At 53.3% G+C, this 18,208-nt stretch overlaps 1 protein-coding gene and 1 pseudogene across 1 annotated transcript; one reads left to right on the top strand and one right to left on the bottom strand.

Moving 5' to 3' along the window:
* Positions 1-5,994: 5,994 nt before the first annotated feature.
* On the bottom strand, positions 5,995-8,073 carry LOC102440062 (annotated as a pseudogene).
* Positions 8,074-11,927: 3,854 nt separating this feature from the next.
* Positions 11,928-16,659, top strand: LOC106695375 (homeobox protein ESX1-like). The gene is made up of 2 exons (XM_014449415.1): positions 11,928-12,468; positions 16,457-16,659. The coding sequence occupies exons 1-2, from the start codon at positions 11,928-11,930 to the stop codon at positions 16,657-16,659; spliced, it is 744 nt and encodes a 247-aa protein (XP_014304901.1).
* The last annotated feature ends 1,549 nt before the right edge of the window (positions 16,660-18,208 follow it).

Here is an 18,208-nt window from a genome sequence, read left to right as displayed (position 1 = left end):
GAGGATCCTGGGTTCGATTACAGTCCAGGGAGCAGGCCCGGGTTGGGGGCTCGATCCCCAGTAGGAGGTGTGCAGGGGGCAGCCGACCCGGTGATTCTCTATCTCATCGTGGGTGTTTCTCTCTCTCTCTACTTCCCTCCCTCTCCCTTCCTCTCTGAAATCTATGAAGATATATTAAAACACGCACACACACACACACACACACACACACACACAATGACAACAACACAAAGGTATTATTCCACCTCTGTGGAGTAAAACGTATACTTGTACAATGTTTTGTACTTGTATTTCCTGCTATTAAAACACGAAAGTTAAAACGGGGGATTTGGAGCGGCGGTGAGAGGATAAAAGGGAGGGATTGACCTTTGCCGTTTCAAAATGGCAGCTGCCGCCCTAACTGGTTTGGCTTAGTGGATGGAGCATCGGCCTGCGGACTGAAGGGTCCCGGGTTCGATTCCGGTCAAGGCCATATACCTTGGTTGTGGGCACATCCCCAGTAGGGGGTGTGCAGGAGGCAGCTGATTGAGGTTTCTCTCTCTTTGATGTTTCCAATTCTCTATTTCTCTTCCTTCCATTCTGTAAAAAAATCAATTAAATACAGTTTTTTTTAAATAAAAATGGCGGCTGCCAAGTCACTGGAGCTAAAATGGTGGCTGCATCCTTGCACGCCATCCCCCCCCCCCCACTGGGGATGAAGCCCACACCCCAGGCAGGTTCCCTTCTCTGGACTCGAACCTGGGACCCTTCCATCCGCAGGACGACTCTCTATCCGCTGAGATAAATCAGCTAAGGGTAAACTCCCTACTTTGACAGAAGGGATGACTCCTTTATTCCCACACAATGGTGGACGAGGAAAGGGGCCACATGCTAACCCCACGAGCTCATGGAAGGGCTGTGTGGTGGTCTTGCAAACTGAAAGGCCTAAAGCGACCGCAAGGATGGTCTGAAGGGAGACTGTTACTAAGAGCAGTTGTGAAACTACGGTTGTTGGTCTGCACAGAAGGGTCGTGTGGGGGTAGGTGCCCATCGCCGGGTGTGTGGGCGGCCCCCTCACAGGCAGGCAGCACCCGGGGGGCTCTGTGCCCCACACGTGTGCAGGTTGGGGCAACCATTGGAGGGTTGAGGCATAGAGGCCCACGGAGGAGGAGGCGCCCGTTGGGACATTGTTCCCCACCCGGTCTGCTCTGACAACTCGCTCCCCCCTTTCCAGGTACCTAGAGCGTCCTGGCGGAGGTTTAAAGACCCCTGGGAGTCGCCTGTCCGCCTCGGGCGGGGCGGCGGTCCGGCCCATGGGGAGGGTCGGGGGAAAGGTCCCTGCGTCCTGGCAGGGTCCTGTGTCCAATGAGGGAGTTGAAAAAAACAAACAAACAAACAAAAATCTTAAAAATAACCCTCTTTATAAAAACCTTCTTTAAAAAAAATAAACTCATAAAAAAAAAAACCTCCTTAGAAATGACATCAATCCAGCCTTTCAATGCCCAGAAGCTTATGCAAGCCCAAGTGGCCTGGCCCGGACTTGGTCTCTAGGTGGGGGCTTGACCAGCCATCCAGAGAGGGAGCGTGGCGGGGCGGGTGTCGACCAGATGACCCAGCTCAGGCTGGGCCGTCCTGCCCTGTGCTGGTCGAGAAGTGCCAATGCAAGCCACCCTCCTGCAGCCAGAGTCCTGTGCCTGGACTTGACCTGAGTGGGGAAGGACAAGCAAGGGGCTCACTAATATACAAAACCATACACATTTTAGAGACATCAACTTCAGCCTCTGCCTCCCATGACCTCCAAGGCCAGCTTCATTTGGTGTGTCTGCGTCTGCGGTCTACTCCCTTCTGCCATCCACCCACAACCACTCCCCATCCTGTCCCGGCCCATTCCCTTGGAGGAATGAATGGCAGGCGCATCCACGTTCAGCAGAACCTTTCCTTTGGGTCTTTTGGGTGAATGCCACCTGAAGGGGAGTGCAGTGCGGGACCTAGCTTGGGGCATGTGCGCCCCCACCTGAAACTTGACGCCCAACCGGTGATGCTTTCACTCCTGGGGGTGGCTGATTGGTGGAGCGGGTGGGCGGCTGGTTTGGCTCCTCCACCACTCTCTGGAGCTATAAAAGAAAGCAAGGTCTACTCTGCCGAGCTTCTCAGCCCTAGGCTTGTTGTCTTGGTCATCGACCGTGTTCACCAAGCAAGCTTTCAGGGGAGAGATCTCGCCAAGACCCAGTCCCGGGACATAGAGGCCGCTGGAGTACCTAGGTAGAACCGGCCTAGGCTGCTGATCAGGTGGACTTGCCCCCTGCGCCCGACGAGTGTGGGCGCGAGACGCTTCACCAAGCCCATCCCCCAGTTGCAGACAGTGAGTGACACTCGCCCTCTGCCGTTCTCCAGAAGCACCACCCGCGGCGCCACTGGGATGTTAGGCAGCCGCCTCCTCAGCCCCAGCTTCCATGCTGCGCCCCAGTGTGAACTGGCCTCCGGAGGACCCCGGCCCGCCAAGGGCTGCCGAATTGAGGAGCCCACCGGCCCTGAACATGGGATGGCGCCCACCCTGCAAGGCCCACCGGTACCCTGGGCCAAAGATGTGCTCACCTCAGTGCTGGACGTGGCTGAAGGCTGTGCCCTGCCTAGTGTCAACCCGGTGCTAGAGCCCCAACCCGAGCCTGAGCCCACTTCGGTCCCACCAGTGTCTCTGGTCCCTGAGGCACGCTTGGGCTCAGGACAGGAGGCGCACTCACCCGTTGGCCTGGAACCGGGCGCTCTCCTGGATGATGACTACTGCCTGACCTACAGCCGTGTCTACCATCCGCCGAGCCACCCGGACCACCTCATCTGGCCGGGACTCTTCCACGGCAAATCCGATGGCTTCGGTCCTATGATTGTCATGCTCAGCTTCCATGGCAAGTATGCCAGGGTCACGAAGATCATGGGAGACTTCATCTGGACCTTAGAGATCCACCTCATGCGCCGCATCCATCTGCCAGATGGCAAGATCTTCCACAAATTCTACGAACTCTCCCACGTGATCCAGGAGATTGACAGGGAGGTGATCCGGGAGCAGCAGCAGCAGCAGCAGCAGCAGCAAGAAAACGGGACTGGGGAAAGCGAGGGCCGTGGCGGGCAGAGCCCTGCCCAGCCCAGCGTCGGGGAGTCCGGGGCTGCAGCTCCAGAGGAGCAGCCCATTCCCTTTGTTCTGCCTGTGCGCGTGCGCTCAAGACTCCGTGGCTACCCCCGAACCTGCAGGATGTGTTTCTATGGCGTGCACATTGGTACCTTCGATCCCTTCACCTACCCCAGGTGCTTCCCTGGAGTCGTCATCCTGTTCGATGAGAACCACTTGGGGTTCATCAGGCTGGACATGAAATACTTCATCCTGTTTGGCAGAGTCCAGAACACCTTCCAGCATGCGGAGGCACCATCCCCGCAGGCCTTCCTGGAGATGCTCTCCAACATTCAGTCCGGACCCTCTGGGAGGAGCAGCTGGCACGCACTTTGAAGATTTGATCTTCTGACCAGGGTGCCCACCTTTGTTTGTTTTTTGTTTTTGTTTTGTTTTGTTTTGTTTTTTTTAATCCTCACTCAAGGATATTTTCCCCTTGATGTTTACAGAGAGTGGAGGAGTGAGGGAAAGACAAAAATAATCGATGTGAGAGAAACACATCAGTTTTTGCCTCCTGCCCAAGCCCAGACCAGGGCCAGGCTGGGTAGGAGCCAGCAATTGAGGTAGAAATAAAACTTAGTCCAGTGGTCTCAACTTTCCTAGTGCCGCGACCCTTTAATACAGTTCCTCATGTTGTGGGGACCCCCAATTTCATTGTTACAAATTGAACATAATAATTAAATCATAGTGATCAATCTCACACAAAACATAAAGACATCTTAGTTAAAAAAATAAAATTAAAATTAAAAAATAATAAGTCACAAAAAATACAAAAAACCCTCCAAAAAAAAAAAAAAACCCTCCAAAAAAAAAAACAAACACAAAAACCTCCTTAGAAAACACTTTGTTCCAGCCTTTCAACATGCTGACGCATCCGCAAGTCAAGATGGCCCGGCCCAGACTTGGTCTCTGGGCGGGGGCCTGACCATCCCTCCAGAGAGTGAGGGGGAGTGGTGGGGGAGGAGGGGTGGGGTAGGAGGGTTGACCAGATATCCCAACCAAGACTTCTTCTTTGGCTGTGGATTACAGAGATTGGGTTGACTGAGGCCAGAGCCCTCTGCTGGTCAAGAAGCGCCAATGCAAGCACCACTTCTGCAGCCTCCTCTGGGGAGGGCAGAGCCAGGTGACTGGACTTCCCCAAGTCTGGCTAGACCCGAGGGAGGAAGGACAAGCAGGGGCCCTGTCTGCGAGAAGGCAGGGGCTGAAGGGTACTCATGGATGCCGACGGACCATTCAAATGAACAAGCGTCCATGCCTGACTGCGGATGTACACACAAACACACATACACACACACACACAAACACACACGGGAGACCAAGTTCCGCTATCCCCGGGCTGCCAAGTCCTCGCCGCCCACCCCCTCCCCCCCCTCCCAGCCTGCCACCCCTCCGACCCTCGGATGGGAGAGAAGGAAGGAGAGGAGAGCGACTTGTGAGAGGTTTTGCTCCTTGGAGCAGGCGCGGGGGCGAAGATTGTTTGGTGCTGACAAGCAGGGGCGGAGCCAAGGACAGGCTCTTCCAAGGGTTCTTGAGCTGCTGGAGGAAATCCGGAATCCAGGCCTTGCTCCCGCCTGGCAGCTTCCCGCCAGCTTGGCGACTTCCGGCTCCAGCTGGCCCCTCTGCGTCTGCAGTAGTCAGAGCAGCTGCCTTTTCTGGAGGGCGCTCCAGATGGCACCCAGGGCCACATCGCCCCTTTAATAGCGCGCAGGAGCAGCCTTGTCACCTTGGTGGAGGCTTCATGCTGGCGACAGCAGAGTTGGTGCGCCGGCCCCGCTCCTGGGGGCGGGGTTAAAGAGGCCGCTGGGGCCCGCAAAGCACTAAAGTTGCTTTGTTTTGGATTTTTAAAATTCAAGTTTTATTATTTGTTGGCACCATAGTAAATAATTCATAGAGCGGGTCACTTCAACAGTACCAGGGAACCTCCTCACAACACCCCGTTCCCCACACATGACATTCAAGGAGGAAGAGACCGTGGCTGCTGCCTCTGCAATACCAAAGGTAGTAAATCTTTCAAATCTCCACTCTTATCTGAAAAGCCAGGCTCTGGATTTCTGTAGTGGGTTTAATCAGGCAAATTTATCATCATTCATTAGTCAGAACAAGCCAAAACAACAACAACAATAATGCAGCTCTCAATTCCTAACATCTCTGTTTCACCCTGCCATTGCTTGTGGATGCTCAGCTCATGCATACTGTGGCCAGCTCCATCTCGGTCCATCTTCATTCAAACTGAAAACCCGACACACACAGAGGGCACCTGCTCTGGCTCATGCATCCCTTGTCAACCAGGCACTGGATTCCAATCGAGAGGTTCAATACAACACATGGCAGGGCCTAATCCTAGACACTAGGCTGTCCGAAATGCCATTTAGGACAAAGTCCATCCCTACATCAGGCATTGCCTCTGAATTTCTAATGACTTCACAAGCCAAGAAAGGCAAAGCAGCCACAGCTCAGAGTCATATGTGAGGATTCGAGCCTCAACTACTACAGGATTCTTGAAAGTGGTGGGCTCACTTCAGCTCAGAGCGACACGCTTAGGTATTACCTCCTTTCTGAAAGATTCGAGACAGAAAGGTCATAGAAACAGTGGCATCAAGTGGTAAACACCTCAAAACGTTTGCAAAAGTGAGAAGGCTGAATCCATTTTTTTCTGTCCCGTGGATCCCTTGAGGAGTCATCAGTGGCCCATGAAAACCTTTCCTAGCCACAAGGCATAAATAAATATATAAAATATATTTACATATTGATAGGTTTCTAAATCTGACAGTGCTCTATCATACACAGCAATGCTCAGTGACTTTATTACTGCACCTCTGCAACAAAATGGTGCTGGTGGGTGACCAGTGACGTCAGGAACACCAGAAAGAGGAAGTCAGAAAGCCCTTGGGGACAGAAACCTCCTTGCACTGCAAACATTCCTCCAAGAACCGCTTGAGGCGTCTGAAGGATCCCATCTGTCCCAAGCTTGTAATGGCTTCAATCCTGGGGCAGTAGTCCTCTTTGATGAGAAGCATCATCTTCCAGAACTGGGCCTGATACTGCTTCATGAGGGCATTCCCACACACCTCTAAGAAGTCCAAGAGGAGGGTGGCCGTCACGTCCGGCAGGGGCTCCATGTTTAGTATCTGTGCCAACCAGCGCCAGCCATGGTTTAAGCCATGAGGGTGAACCTCTTGTCGAGTTCCATATGGCCACTGGAGCCGTATGATGGCAGCATAGAGACGCATTATCCCGGACGTGCGTTTCAGAAAGCGGTCCTGCTGATCCACCTTGGAATCCTTTACTTGGTAGCCAAGCATTCTTTGATAGTCTTCCAAAGCCATTCCCTCCCTGAAAGCCGGGTAGAGAGGGATAGAGTACGGACAATTCTTGTGCAGATAAGCCAAGATGAGGTCCCCCACCCTCGGGTGCAGCTCCCAGATCCCGGACGCTATGGCGGCGATGGGGAACGCAGCTTCATGATGAGAGGCCACCTCCTCCTCTCCTTGTTTCACAAACTTCTCTGCCAGTTTGTACTGGACAAAGTCTAGGCCCTGTGGATTCAGTGTGATGGACACAGAGCGCCCACCAGATTGAACAGGTTTCCCAGAGAGCAGGTTGTGGATCTTGTCAAAGATCTCCTTCAGCTTGGAGCCTGTGATGGTGGAGATCTGGCTCACTGGGATAGTGGCTGCCTTCTGGAGGTCCATCTTTATCTTTTTGACCTGGCTGTCTTTGCTGCCGGTCAGTTCCTCAAAGGCCAGCACACACTGACGGGAGGCCTCCTGCAGCTGCTGGTGCCACTGCATTGTACTGTCTTGGACCTTCACCTGGAGGCCTTCACTCCGTGTCCCTCCCGGGCCCTGGCTGGGAGCGGGGCACTCATTGTGGACCTCTGGCCTCTGCTACACCTGTGTCTCTTGCCGCTTCACCCGGGCCTCCTCTTCATCCTGCCTCCTCCTCTTTTCTTCACATGCCCTGGCGTCCGTCAGGAGGTCCCGCATTTCTTGCAGCGCGCTCTCGGCCACGGTTTGGTCCTTTGCCGTGGGAACGCCGTTCTCCGAGGAGGTCCGAATGATCCCTGAGTTGAGGCCCCGCAGCTGGTTGCCTCAGCTCCGCAAGGCCAGCAGGTCCACCTTCGGGTCTCTGTGCTGGCCCACGGAGTCCAGCTGCTGGTTGAGGTGCAGCAGCTCCTCCTGCAGGACATAGAGACTCCGCAGGCGGAGCTGGCCTTCCTCCCTCCACAGCTGCTGCTGCTCTGCCTCCCACAGCTTCAGGTTGAGAATCTCAGCTCTGTGGCGATGCTCAGCTTTCAGCTTTTCTTGCTGCCCCAGGGCTTCTCTGGAGCTCTTTTCCAGCACTTCCTTCAAGTCCTGGAATTCTTTGCGATGCTCCCATTCCTTCCGTTCATCAAAACGCTTCAGCTGTTCAGATGCCATTTCAGAGAGCTCTCGCACCTTCCTCTCCTGCTCCTCCTGCCACAGCCTCAGGCCCTCTGTTACTTGCATTCTGTGCACTAGCTCATACATTCGGATGCAGCCTTCCACCTCGATGCCCCTGGAGGACCGAAGTAACATGGGTTCCGTGTGCAGGGACTCACGTGTGCCCTTGGTCCTACCTGGTGTTGCTGGTGTCCTTGGGGATGCTGGTGAGAAGGCAAGGCTTCTTATGGGAGACCTGGAAACAAATGAAGGTTGGTCCAGGCCTGAAGTGGAGCTAGAGGATGTCGAAGTCTCTGAGGCAGACAGGTTCTCTTGTGTGTGGGGTAGGACATAATCTACCACCCATCTGGCGTAAGAAGATAGCTGGGGAGTGGACGCACGTTCTTCTAAAACATCGTCGCCCCGCAGGAGCTAGTCGCAGCGGTAGCAGAGGCGACCTCTGCGGGAGCTGCGCAGCACCTGCAGGGTCTCCCTGCAGCGGCGGCGCTGGTGGCTCTGGGACAGCATGGCCGGTACTGCAGCCGCTCTTCCCAGGTGCCGGGCAGAAAAAACAAACCCTTTGAATCAGCCGCCCAGGAAGCCGAAGCGAGCGCTCCTTCACTCTAAAGTTGCTTCCTAATTGCTCTAGCCAAGTTTTGTCTCGGATCTCCAGCCAAGTTCTGGTTAGGTTCCCCAGCCAGGTTCTGTGTCTCCTTGCCTTGGGACGTCTGTATTTATACCAGGTGATTTGAATCCTGTCGGTTTCTATTCCAAAGGTAAGAGCTGGTTGGGCGCTGGCAGGCGGGGGCGGAGCCTCGGACAGGCTCTTCCACCGGGAATCCAACAATCACACCGCTGCAATGGGCGGGGCCTCTCTAGCGTGGCTTCTGATTAGCTCAGCCCTCCCGCCTTGGTGTATATAAGTCTCCCTCCCTGCAGCCCAGCAACTTGTTGGTCAGACAGCCAGCGACTCCACAGTGGGAGGGGTGAGAGAAACTTTTTTACATACAATATCGGTGGACTGTGGTGGCCATTACAGGTAGAGGCATGGAGGCATGGCTTGCCTCTGCGGCTTGGGTTCTTCGCGGGGATGTCGGCGTCCTCCGGAGTGCCAGGGCCGAGCTGAGACATCAGCGCCAACACCCTTTGGTGGCCACTGTGCATGAGCATGATGGCTGGCCTGGGCTGCTTTGTCAGTGCTCCAGGATGAGCCCATTGTGGCGAACATGACCTCATTGCCGATTCAAAGCGCTGGGAGCGCAATAGCTGCTGCTGGTGTGGGACCCACTGGAGAGCTGCTGCCCACAACCTTCCCAAGGACCCAGCCCAGCCACCATGCTCCTCCTGGCAGCTTGCTCTGGTGCCCGTAGGACTGGGTGAACTTTCAGAGTGTGCACATCTGCGACTCGTGGCTTCCTGGTGCTTTGCCCTTCGCATTCCCTGGACTCGGAGGATTCAACCCCTTCTCGTGGCAACATTGAACACCAGGAAGACACATCACGTCTTGTTGGGGGGGTATTTTACTTATTTTATTGTACGTATTATGCTGTATGAAATGATTTATTAAGTTCTGCTGCATCTACTTTTTATCCCGAACTAATAAAAGTCTGCACAATATGTCGTGCTTTTGATTGGGTTTCATTTCTGATCATGTCAGATCATGTTTGGCATCATGGTTGTGCCACAAAGCTCAGGTACCTGAGAGGAGAGTGGAGTCTGATGTTCCTTGAAATGACAGTAGTTTGGGCACCACCTCTATGTCCCTGCCTAATCCTCTCTCACAATCAAGGTCATCCCCACCCTCAGGGGCACTAAAAGCCCTTAGGAATTGACCCTCCAAAGGTGCCCCTTCGTTGTGGTCCTTCGGCAGCCACAGTGCCCCTCTTAGAATTCCTCTGTCCATGCCCACCCCAAACCCATCCGAGGAGCCCTCCCTCTCCTGGACGACTTCAGAACATGTCCAGAATCCTACCTCTCCCCCAACCATGCTGAGAAAATGGGAGCTCTCCGCAGCTTATAGAAGAAGGGTGCAAGGGCTGATAGAAGTGATGAATTTACTTATAGATAAGCCGTGTCTCCGCATTACTCAGTTCTCATAAGAAAGAAACCAGATGTCAGCCAACAGTGCGGAAAGTCACCAGGACTAAAGGAATGCCTTAGTAGACACAATGACATGCACACCACAGTGTGACCCTGGGATGCCCTTCAGGAGTGTTTTCAACATCAGAAGGCAGAACATGATGCACCCTAGAGAGAAACCATGTGAATGTTATGGAAGAGGGAAAGGCTTTCTGCAAGGACCTGGGTTTAGAAATCACAATGCCATGCACAACAGAGAGAATCCTTATGAGTGCGGTGAGTGTGGGAAAGCCTGCAATCAGAGTTTTTTCCTTAGACAGCATGAGGCCATCCACACTGGTGAGTAACCACATGAATGCCCCCTCTTTGACAAAGCTCTCAATCAAAGATCTTACCACAGAAAAGCAGGATTGAGTCCATCCAGGCAAGCAATGCTATGAATGTCACTAGTCAAATCTCTGGCCTTAACCAGCACCGGAGAATGCACACAGGTCAGAAACCACATGTATGTCCCATGTGTGGGAAGGCTTTCTGTCAAAAGTCTGAGCTGACGACATGTTACCACATAAAGCACACCACAGAGAATCCATGTGAATGTGTTCAGTGTGGGAACGCCTTTAGTAAACATGCAAATCTCATCAGTCACCAGAGTTCCTACATGGGAGAAGAGCCCTAGGCATGTCACCTATGTGGAAAATCCTCCAGTCATGTCCTTCCCTTAGAAAACATGACGGAACTCAACAATGGAGAGGGAATCATGGAAGACCAACGCAGTTTTACACATTATTCACTCGAGTGAAATGATGCAGGGTAAAATCAGGTGAAACCTTTTATTCATCCAACAACACTGGTCATGTAGGTGACCATTCACAGTGTACAAACCACTGTGTCTCAAAGGCGAGGCATTTGCTGATCACTTATTTCATACTCATCCTAAAATATCCCACACCAAGGATACAGCAATCCCAAATGGAAACCCACATACTTAGTTGTTTCTATATTAGAAAATATGAGGGCATGTGTGCTGTGGGTGTGTGTAGGTGTGTGTGGTGTGTGTGTGTGTGTGTGTGTGTGTGTCCACACGCGCGTGAGCGCGCGAATCTGCCTGTGAACACACTTGTAAATTGCCCTTCAACACACAGCTCAGCAAGAAATGAATTGTCTGTGGAAATGAAAGTTGTTTATAGAACTGTGACCACAATTGCGGGGAGCTACGGTGATCTGGTAACTTTGAATGTAGAATTTTGTAAGAAATTCATCTTTCAGGACAGCAATGCTTGCCTATATTTGAACAAGAAAATCTGTTGCAAAAGAAGCAGTGTTGGTGTGTTGAGTTTCCTTATTCGGTTTTGAACACATACATTCAGATTCACACAACTCTTTTCCCAATGGCTGCTTGGAAGCATAGCTGTTCCCTCCGTCAATGTTTTCTTCAACACGATCTTCTAAAGATACAGCCAAGATCTTCTGCCTCAGGTGATAGATGCCTCTGTATGACGCGACCTTGTTAGGCAAGTTCATTCGGGCATAACAAGGGCTCTCAAGGAAAAATCTTGGTGGGACGTCATTCTATGGCTCTACTAAGGGGACGAGGAGACAGAGTTCTAGACACTCTTTTTTTTTTTGGTTCGTTACACACCCTGTTTTTCTTTTAGACATCATAGAGCAGGGGGCCTCCAGTCCCAATTTACAAACCAAGGAATCTGTTGAGTTATCCCTTGTGAACATCAGGGCCGTCAACTGTCCTGGAGACCAACGTGCTCCCAAGAAGCAGAAATCATGTCCAGTTAGGGGAGAATACACCCTGACATGGGAAGAGGCAGTTCAGTTGGCGAGCTGAATGTAGCTAGGAGATCTCACAGTGTGGTTTCCTTTGGCATTCCATCACGCAGGTCATCATCTCTCACGTGGATTCTAATAAATGCCCCCTCGGAAACAGCACACTACCGAGTCCTCTTGAGGGCAGGGCCACGGCTGTCTGGCCACCTATGTCTGCCAGGCCCTACGACAGGCGCAGGCAGCTGCTAGGTCAAAGGACTAATGAATGATTGGGCCTCCCCGAAGGCCCCGCCCAACCGACCCCACCCCACCCCACCCCTATGCACCGGCGAGCAAAAAAGCAGGCACGCATGCACTCAGGCATGTACACACACACCTGCACAAGGGGCGGGGCCTGTGAGCAGCGCTGCCTAGAGCCCCATTCGTTGGGACCACTGGGTGGCAACTGCCTACCAGCTATTTAAGGCGGCACTCGCAGGGCTGTTGGCAGAGCTCCTAGTGCTGAGGGCCAAGGAGCATCCAGGATGCAAGACCCCGGGTTTCCCACCGGCTCCCCATTGTCCCCAAGCCCACCGAGGAAGAGGACGCGGCTGTGGCGCCAGCGGCGGCCCCACATGGTGTTCAGCGCACAGCAGCTGTGCGTCCTGGAGGAATTCTTTGAGGGGAAATCCTACGGGACCTATGAGGAAAGCGAGACCCTGGCGGCCAGGCTTAACTTGCAGGAGGACCAAGTGAAGGTGTGGCTCAAGAACCGCAGGGCCAAAGAGCAAAGGTTGCAGCGACTGCGCAAGCAGCAAGGCCAGGGAGGCCAGGCTGTGCCCCAGGAACTGGCAGTCTGCGCCCCTCAGCCCGCGCCTGTGCCCTCTTCTGCAGGCCCTGCGTGCCAGGAGGGCCTTTTGCTCCCTGCCAGCCCTGTGTTTCCCGCAATTCCTCTGCACCCTGAGAAGCCAGTGTTCCCGCTGGCCCTGTGTGCCCCGCTGGCCCTGTGTTCCCAGCCAGCTCAGTGCTCCCTGCAGGCCCTTGGCTCCCTGCTGGCCCTGTGTTCCCGGCAGTCCTATGCTCCCGGCGGGTCCTATGCTCCCTGCCGGCTTTATGCTCCTCGCTGGCCCTGTGCTCCCCACCAGCCTTGCGCTCCCCACCGCCCAGTGCACCACTGGGGCCCGGCTTTCGGCAGCCTCCATCCGCACAGACCCTTGCAGTTCTTCCCTGCATCAGATCGCAGCGCCTCCAGCTACAGCCGAGCCTGATGCGACCCTGTGCAAGGCGTCCAGGGCAGGGTCCCGGCTGCTGCACCTGCTGCCGCTCCTGCTCTGGCTCCATCTGAGGCCACAGACTCGCCTCAATGCCCCGATGAAGCCGGGCATTTCTCTCCAGAACCTGATTCCACATACCTGCTCTCACCCGATTGCTCCGCGGAGGAGGCCTTCTCCTCCCCAAGGTCCTGGCACGCCTTGGTGGCTGACAGCATACGACTCTGTGACTGACGTGGACCTCTTCCAGTTACTGGATCTCTGAGGGAGTGTGTCCCCACCAAGTCCTGCAGATGCCCCGGGACCAGAGGGGACCAAGGTGTGCACCCATGCGGGTGCGAGGAGCGCCGGTCAATGCATCTCCGCCTCCAGGTGCTCCAGTTGCTCCCTGCAGAGTCTGAGAACCTCTAAGCATCCACCCTGGGGAGGTGGCCTGGGCTCGGCACCCCGCCCCCTCCCGCCAACACCCTTTGGTGGCCACTGCGCCTGCGCTTGGAGAAGAGCCTAGGCTGCTGCGACTGTGGTCCAGGCTGAGCCCATTAGGGCGCACGTGACATCGCTGCTGGTTCACAGCGCTGGGAGCGCAATAGCTGCTGCTGGTGCAGGACCCACTGGAGAGCTGCTGCCCACAACCTTCCCAAGGACCCAGCCCAGCCTCCACGCTACTCCAGGCAGCGTGCTCTGGCGCCCGTAGGACTGGGCGAACTTTCGGAGTGTGCACCTCTGCGACTCACTTCTTCCTGCTGCTTTTCCCAACGCATTCCCTGGACTCAGAGGATACAACCCCTTCTCGCAGTATCATTGAACACCAGGAAGATGCATCACGTCTTGTTGGTGGGAGGGGTTATTTTACGTATTTTATTGTATGTATTATGCTGTATGAAATGATTTATTAAATTCCGCTGCATCTACTTTTATCAGACACGAAAAAATTCTGCACAATATGTCGTGCTTGTGATTGGGTTTCATTTCTGATCATGTCAGATCATGCTTGGCATCATGGTTGTGCCACAAAGCTCAGGACCCTGAGAGGAGAATGGAGTCTGATGTTCCTTGAAATGACAGTAGTTTGGGCTCCACCTGTAGGTCCCTGCCTAATCCCTCTCTCACAGTCAAGGTCATCGCCACACTCAGGGACCCTAAAAGCCCTTAGGAATTCACCTTCCAAAAGTGACCCTCCCTTGTCATCCTTCAGCAGCCTCAGTGCCCATCTCAGGATCCCTCAGTCCATGCTGACCCCAACCCCATCTGAGGAGCCCTCCCTGACCTGGACGACTTCAGAACATATCCAAAATCCTACCTCTGCTGCCACCATGCCGTGAAAATGCAAGCTCTACACAGCTTTGAGAAGAAGGGTGCCAAGGGCTGATAGGAGTGATGAATTTACTCATAGATCAGCAGAGTCTTCACATTCCTCAGCTCATGTAAGAAAGAAACCAGATGTCAGCCAACAGTGCGGAAAGTCACCTGGACTAGAGGAATGCCTTAGTAGATGCAATGACAGGTACAACACAGTGTGACACTGGTATACCCTTCAGGAATGTTTTCAACCTCAGAGGACAGAACAAGACACACCCAAGAGAGAAACCATGTGAATGTCATGGAAGAGGGAAAGGCTTTCTGCAACGATCTGGGCTTAGAAACCACAATGCAATGCACAACAGAGAGAAGCCTTATGAGTGCCCTGAGTGTGGGAAAGACTTCAGTCAGAGTTCTTTCCTGAGACAGCATGAGGCCATCCACACAGGAGAGTAACCACATGAATGTCCCCTATGTGAAAAAGCTCTCAATCAAAAATCTTACCACAGAAAAGCAGGATTGAGTCCATCCAGGCAAGCAATGCTATGAATGTTACTAGTAAAAGCTCTGGCCTGAACCAGCACCGGAGAATGCACACGGGGCAGAAACCACATGTGTGTCCCATGTGTGGGAAGGCTTTTCGTCAAAAGTCTGAGCTGACGACATGTTACCACATAAAGCACACCACAGAGAATCCATGTGAATGTGTTCAGTGTGGGAACGCCTTTAGTAAACATGCAAATCTCATCAGTCACCAGAGTTCCTACATGGGAGAAGAGCCCTAGGCATGTCACCTATGTGGAAAATCCTCCAGTCATGTCCTTCCCTTAGAAAACATGACGGAACTCAACAATGGAGAGGGAATCATGGAAGACCAACGCAGTTTTACACATTATTCACTCGAGTGAAATGATGCAGGGTAAAATCAGGTGAAACCTTTTATTCATCAAACAACACTGGTCATGTAGGTGACCATTCACAGTGTACAAACCACTGTGTCTCAAATGCGAGGCATTCGCTGACCAATTATTTCTTACTCAATCTAAAATATCCCACACCAAGGATACAGCAATTCCAAATGGAAACACACCTACTTAGTTTTTTTTCTATTAGAAAATATGAGGGCACGTGTGCTGTGTAGTGTGTGTGTGTGTGTGTGTGTGTGTGTGTGTGTGTGTGTGTTTGCATCTCCCTGTGTGAACACTTGTAAAGAGCCCTTGAACACACAGATGAGAAAGTAATGAAATGTCTGTGGAAATGAAAGTTGTTTATAGAACTGTGGCCACAATTGCGGGGAGCTACGGTGATCTGGCAACTTTGAATGTAGAATTTTGTAAGAAATTCATCTTTCAGGACAGCAATGCTTGCCCATATTTGAACAAGAAAATCTGTTGTGAAAGAAGCAAAGTGTTGGTGTGTTGGTTATCCTTATGCAGTTTCGAACGCATATATTCAGGTTCACACAACCCTTTCCCCAATGGCTGCTTGGAAACATGGCAGCTCCCTCCGTCTATGGTTTCTTCAACATGATCTGCTAAAGACACAGCCAAGATCTTCTGCCTCAGGTGCTAGATGCCTCTGCATGACTCGACCTTGCTCAGGCAAGTTCATTGGGGCATGACAAGGGCTCTCACTGAAAAATCATTGTGGGACATCATTCTATGGCTCTGCTAAGTGGGGCCAGGAGACAGAGTTCTAAACACTTCTTTTTTTTTGGATCTTTACACACCCTGTTTTTCTTTCAGACATCATGCAGTGGGGGTCGTCCAGTCCCAATTTACAAACCAAGAAATCGGTTTGGTTATCCCTTGTGGATGTCAGGGCCGTCAACTGTCGTGGAGGCCAATGGACTCCCAGGAAGCAAAAATCATGTCCAGTTAGGGGAGAAGACACCCTGACATGGGAAGAGGCAGTTCAGATGGCGAGCTGAATCTAGCAAGGAGATCTCACAGTGTGGTTTCCTTTGGCATTCCATCACGCAGGTCATCGTCTCTCACATGGATTCTCATAAATGGCCCCTGGGCAACAGCACACTACCGAGTCCTCTTGAGGGCAGGGCCACGGCTGTCTGGCCACCCTTTTCTGCCAGGCCCTAGGACAGGCGCGGGCAGCTGCTGGGTCAAAGGACTAATCAATGATGGCGCCTCCCAGAGGGCCCCGCCCGCCCCCCCACCACCCCTCCCCTCCCCTATGCACCAATGTGAAAAAGCACTCAGGCACACACGCACACACTCCGAGGTTCTGGAGCCTTCAGCAGCTGCACTCAGGACCGCGCCCTCGGTGGCAACCGGCATACAGGCAGGCGGACTTATCGCCATTCAAAGCGACAGATCTTGGGGGAGGAGTTGAACCCCCAGGTGGACTCTTACAACTCGATAAGGTGCACCTAAATGTTGGACGCCCAGAAGGACGCTTACAACCCGATGCGGGGCACTGAGCAGTTGGACACCCAGCTAGACAATTAAAAAGCGATGAGGGGTCCCAAGCAGTTGGACGCCCAAAAGGGCGCTTACAACTCGATGAGGGACACCAAAAAGATGAACGCCAGAAGGACGCTTACAGCTCCCTGAGGGACACCTCGGAGTTGGACGCCATCCTGGACACTTACAATGCGATGATGGATACCCAGGAATTGGACGGCCAGATAGACTGCAAGGAGATGGACGCCCTGCTGGACGATTACGATGTGATGATGGACACCAGCTAAAGCTTCAGCAAGTCAGTGTGTGCTAGGTTGGCCAGAGAGCTGTGGCCAATGATGGAATTGTTTCTTCTGTTTTGAAATAGGATTTGAAACTCCTATAGGGATTTTTCGTTAACTTTTATTTCATTAAATAACCCTGAAAAAAACCTGTTTTGTACAGAGGCATTTTGGGGATTCATTTTACCGGTTGCTGTTTTCACCTTGGCCATAATCAACCGAAAACGTGTAGGAAAAACAAACAAACAAACAAACAAACAAAATAACTCGTTCCCTCCGACAAAACAACAACAACAACCCTCCTCAGAAAAAAGGTTGTTCCAGCTTTTCAAATTTCTGAGGCTTTGGCAAGCCCAGGTGGCCAGGCCTGGACTTGGTCTCTGGGCAGGGGCCTGACCATCCATCCACAGAGTGAGCGTGGTGGGGGGAGGGTGGCAGGTGGGGGGTGAGGGGTGGGTGTGGGCTGGTGTGGATCAGATAGACAGGCCAGGAGGTAATCTTTTGCTGTGGATTACAGAATTTGGGTGGACTGGGGCAGGGGCCGAAAAGCCTGTCCCGCCCTCTGCTGGTCGATAAGCATCAATGCAAGCCCCCCTCCTGCAACCTCCTGTGGGGCAAGCACATACAGGTGACTGGACTTCCCCATTTTTGGCTAGACCTGAGGCGGGAAGGACATGCAGGGTTATTTTCTTTGAGACGGCAGGGGCTGAAGGGTGTTCATGGATGGCGACGGACCATTCAAAGCAAGGAGTGTCCCTGCGTGACTTCGGATGTACACGCACAGACGCACACGCTTGCGCACACACACACTCCCACACCCACACCCACACTCACACCCACACCCACACTCACACCCACACACCTATCCTGCCCGCCTCCCCCCTCTCCCACCGCGTCCTCCCGCCACACACACGGAAGCACAAGGTCCACTAACAAGACATTTGCCGAGTGAGTCACGCCTAGGAGATTTTCCATGGCTTTGTTTCCTTTTGGCACGTCCTGGGCCCACCAGAGCCTGTCTAAGTATGTATTGTCCCCTCTTCCACCGAGAAAAAACGGCGATGCCGTCCTGCAAGGCGTGGAGAGGGAGCCCTGCGGGCCTCCTAGGGCACCTGCCCCGTCTCGTCTCCCAAGTCCTTCCCAAGCCCGGTGAATTGCTTGGGCGGGCCACTGGCGCCCTCTACTGGTCTTGGATCGCCAATGCAAGCCTCCTCCGCTAAACCTGACGACCAACTGGTGAAGTTTTCAGTCCTGGGGGCGGCTGATTGGTCGAGCGCCCGGATGATTTGGCTCCTCCCACCAGCTCTGGGGCTATGAAAGAAAGCAGGGCCTTCTTTGCAGAGCTTCTCAGCCCTAGGCTTGTGGTCGTGGTCGTCGTCCTCATTCTCCAAGGGAGCTTTCAGGAGCGAGGTCTCGCCAAGACCCGGTACTGGGACATAGAAGCCGCTAGAGCACCTGGCTAGAGCCTGGCTGGGCTTCTGATCCACTGAATGCTGTCTCGGTGTCATTTCTTCTTTACCGACTCGTCCACACCCTTGGGAACCCCCGGGCCTGG

This window comes from Myotis lucifugus, unplaced genomic scaffold, assembly GCF_000147115.1.
Source record: "Myotis lucifugus unplaced genomic scaffold, Myoluc2.0 scaffold_1179, whole genome shotgun sequence".
NCBI classification, from domain to species: domain Eukaryota; kingdom Metazoa; phylum Chordata; class Mammalia; order Chiroptera; family Vespertilionidae; genus Myotis; species Myotis lucifugus.
Note: the sequence above shows the minus strand (reverse complement) of the source record. Positions and strands in the feature narration are given on the sequence as shown.

Excerpts from the sequence above, each read along its gene's own strand:
- LOC106695375 (XM_014449415.1), top strand. The coding sequence starts at position 11,928 with ATGCAAGACCCCGGGTTTCCCACCGGCTCCCCATTGTCCCCAAGCCCA. Across the intron at positions 12,469-16,456 it reads CCGGCAGTCCTATGCTCCCG|GGCGCTTACAACTCGATGAG; the intron begins GCGGGTCCTATG and ends GACGCCCAAAAG.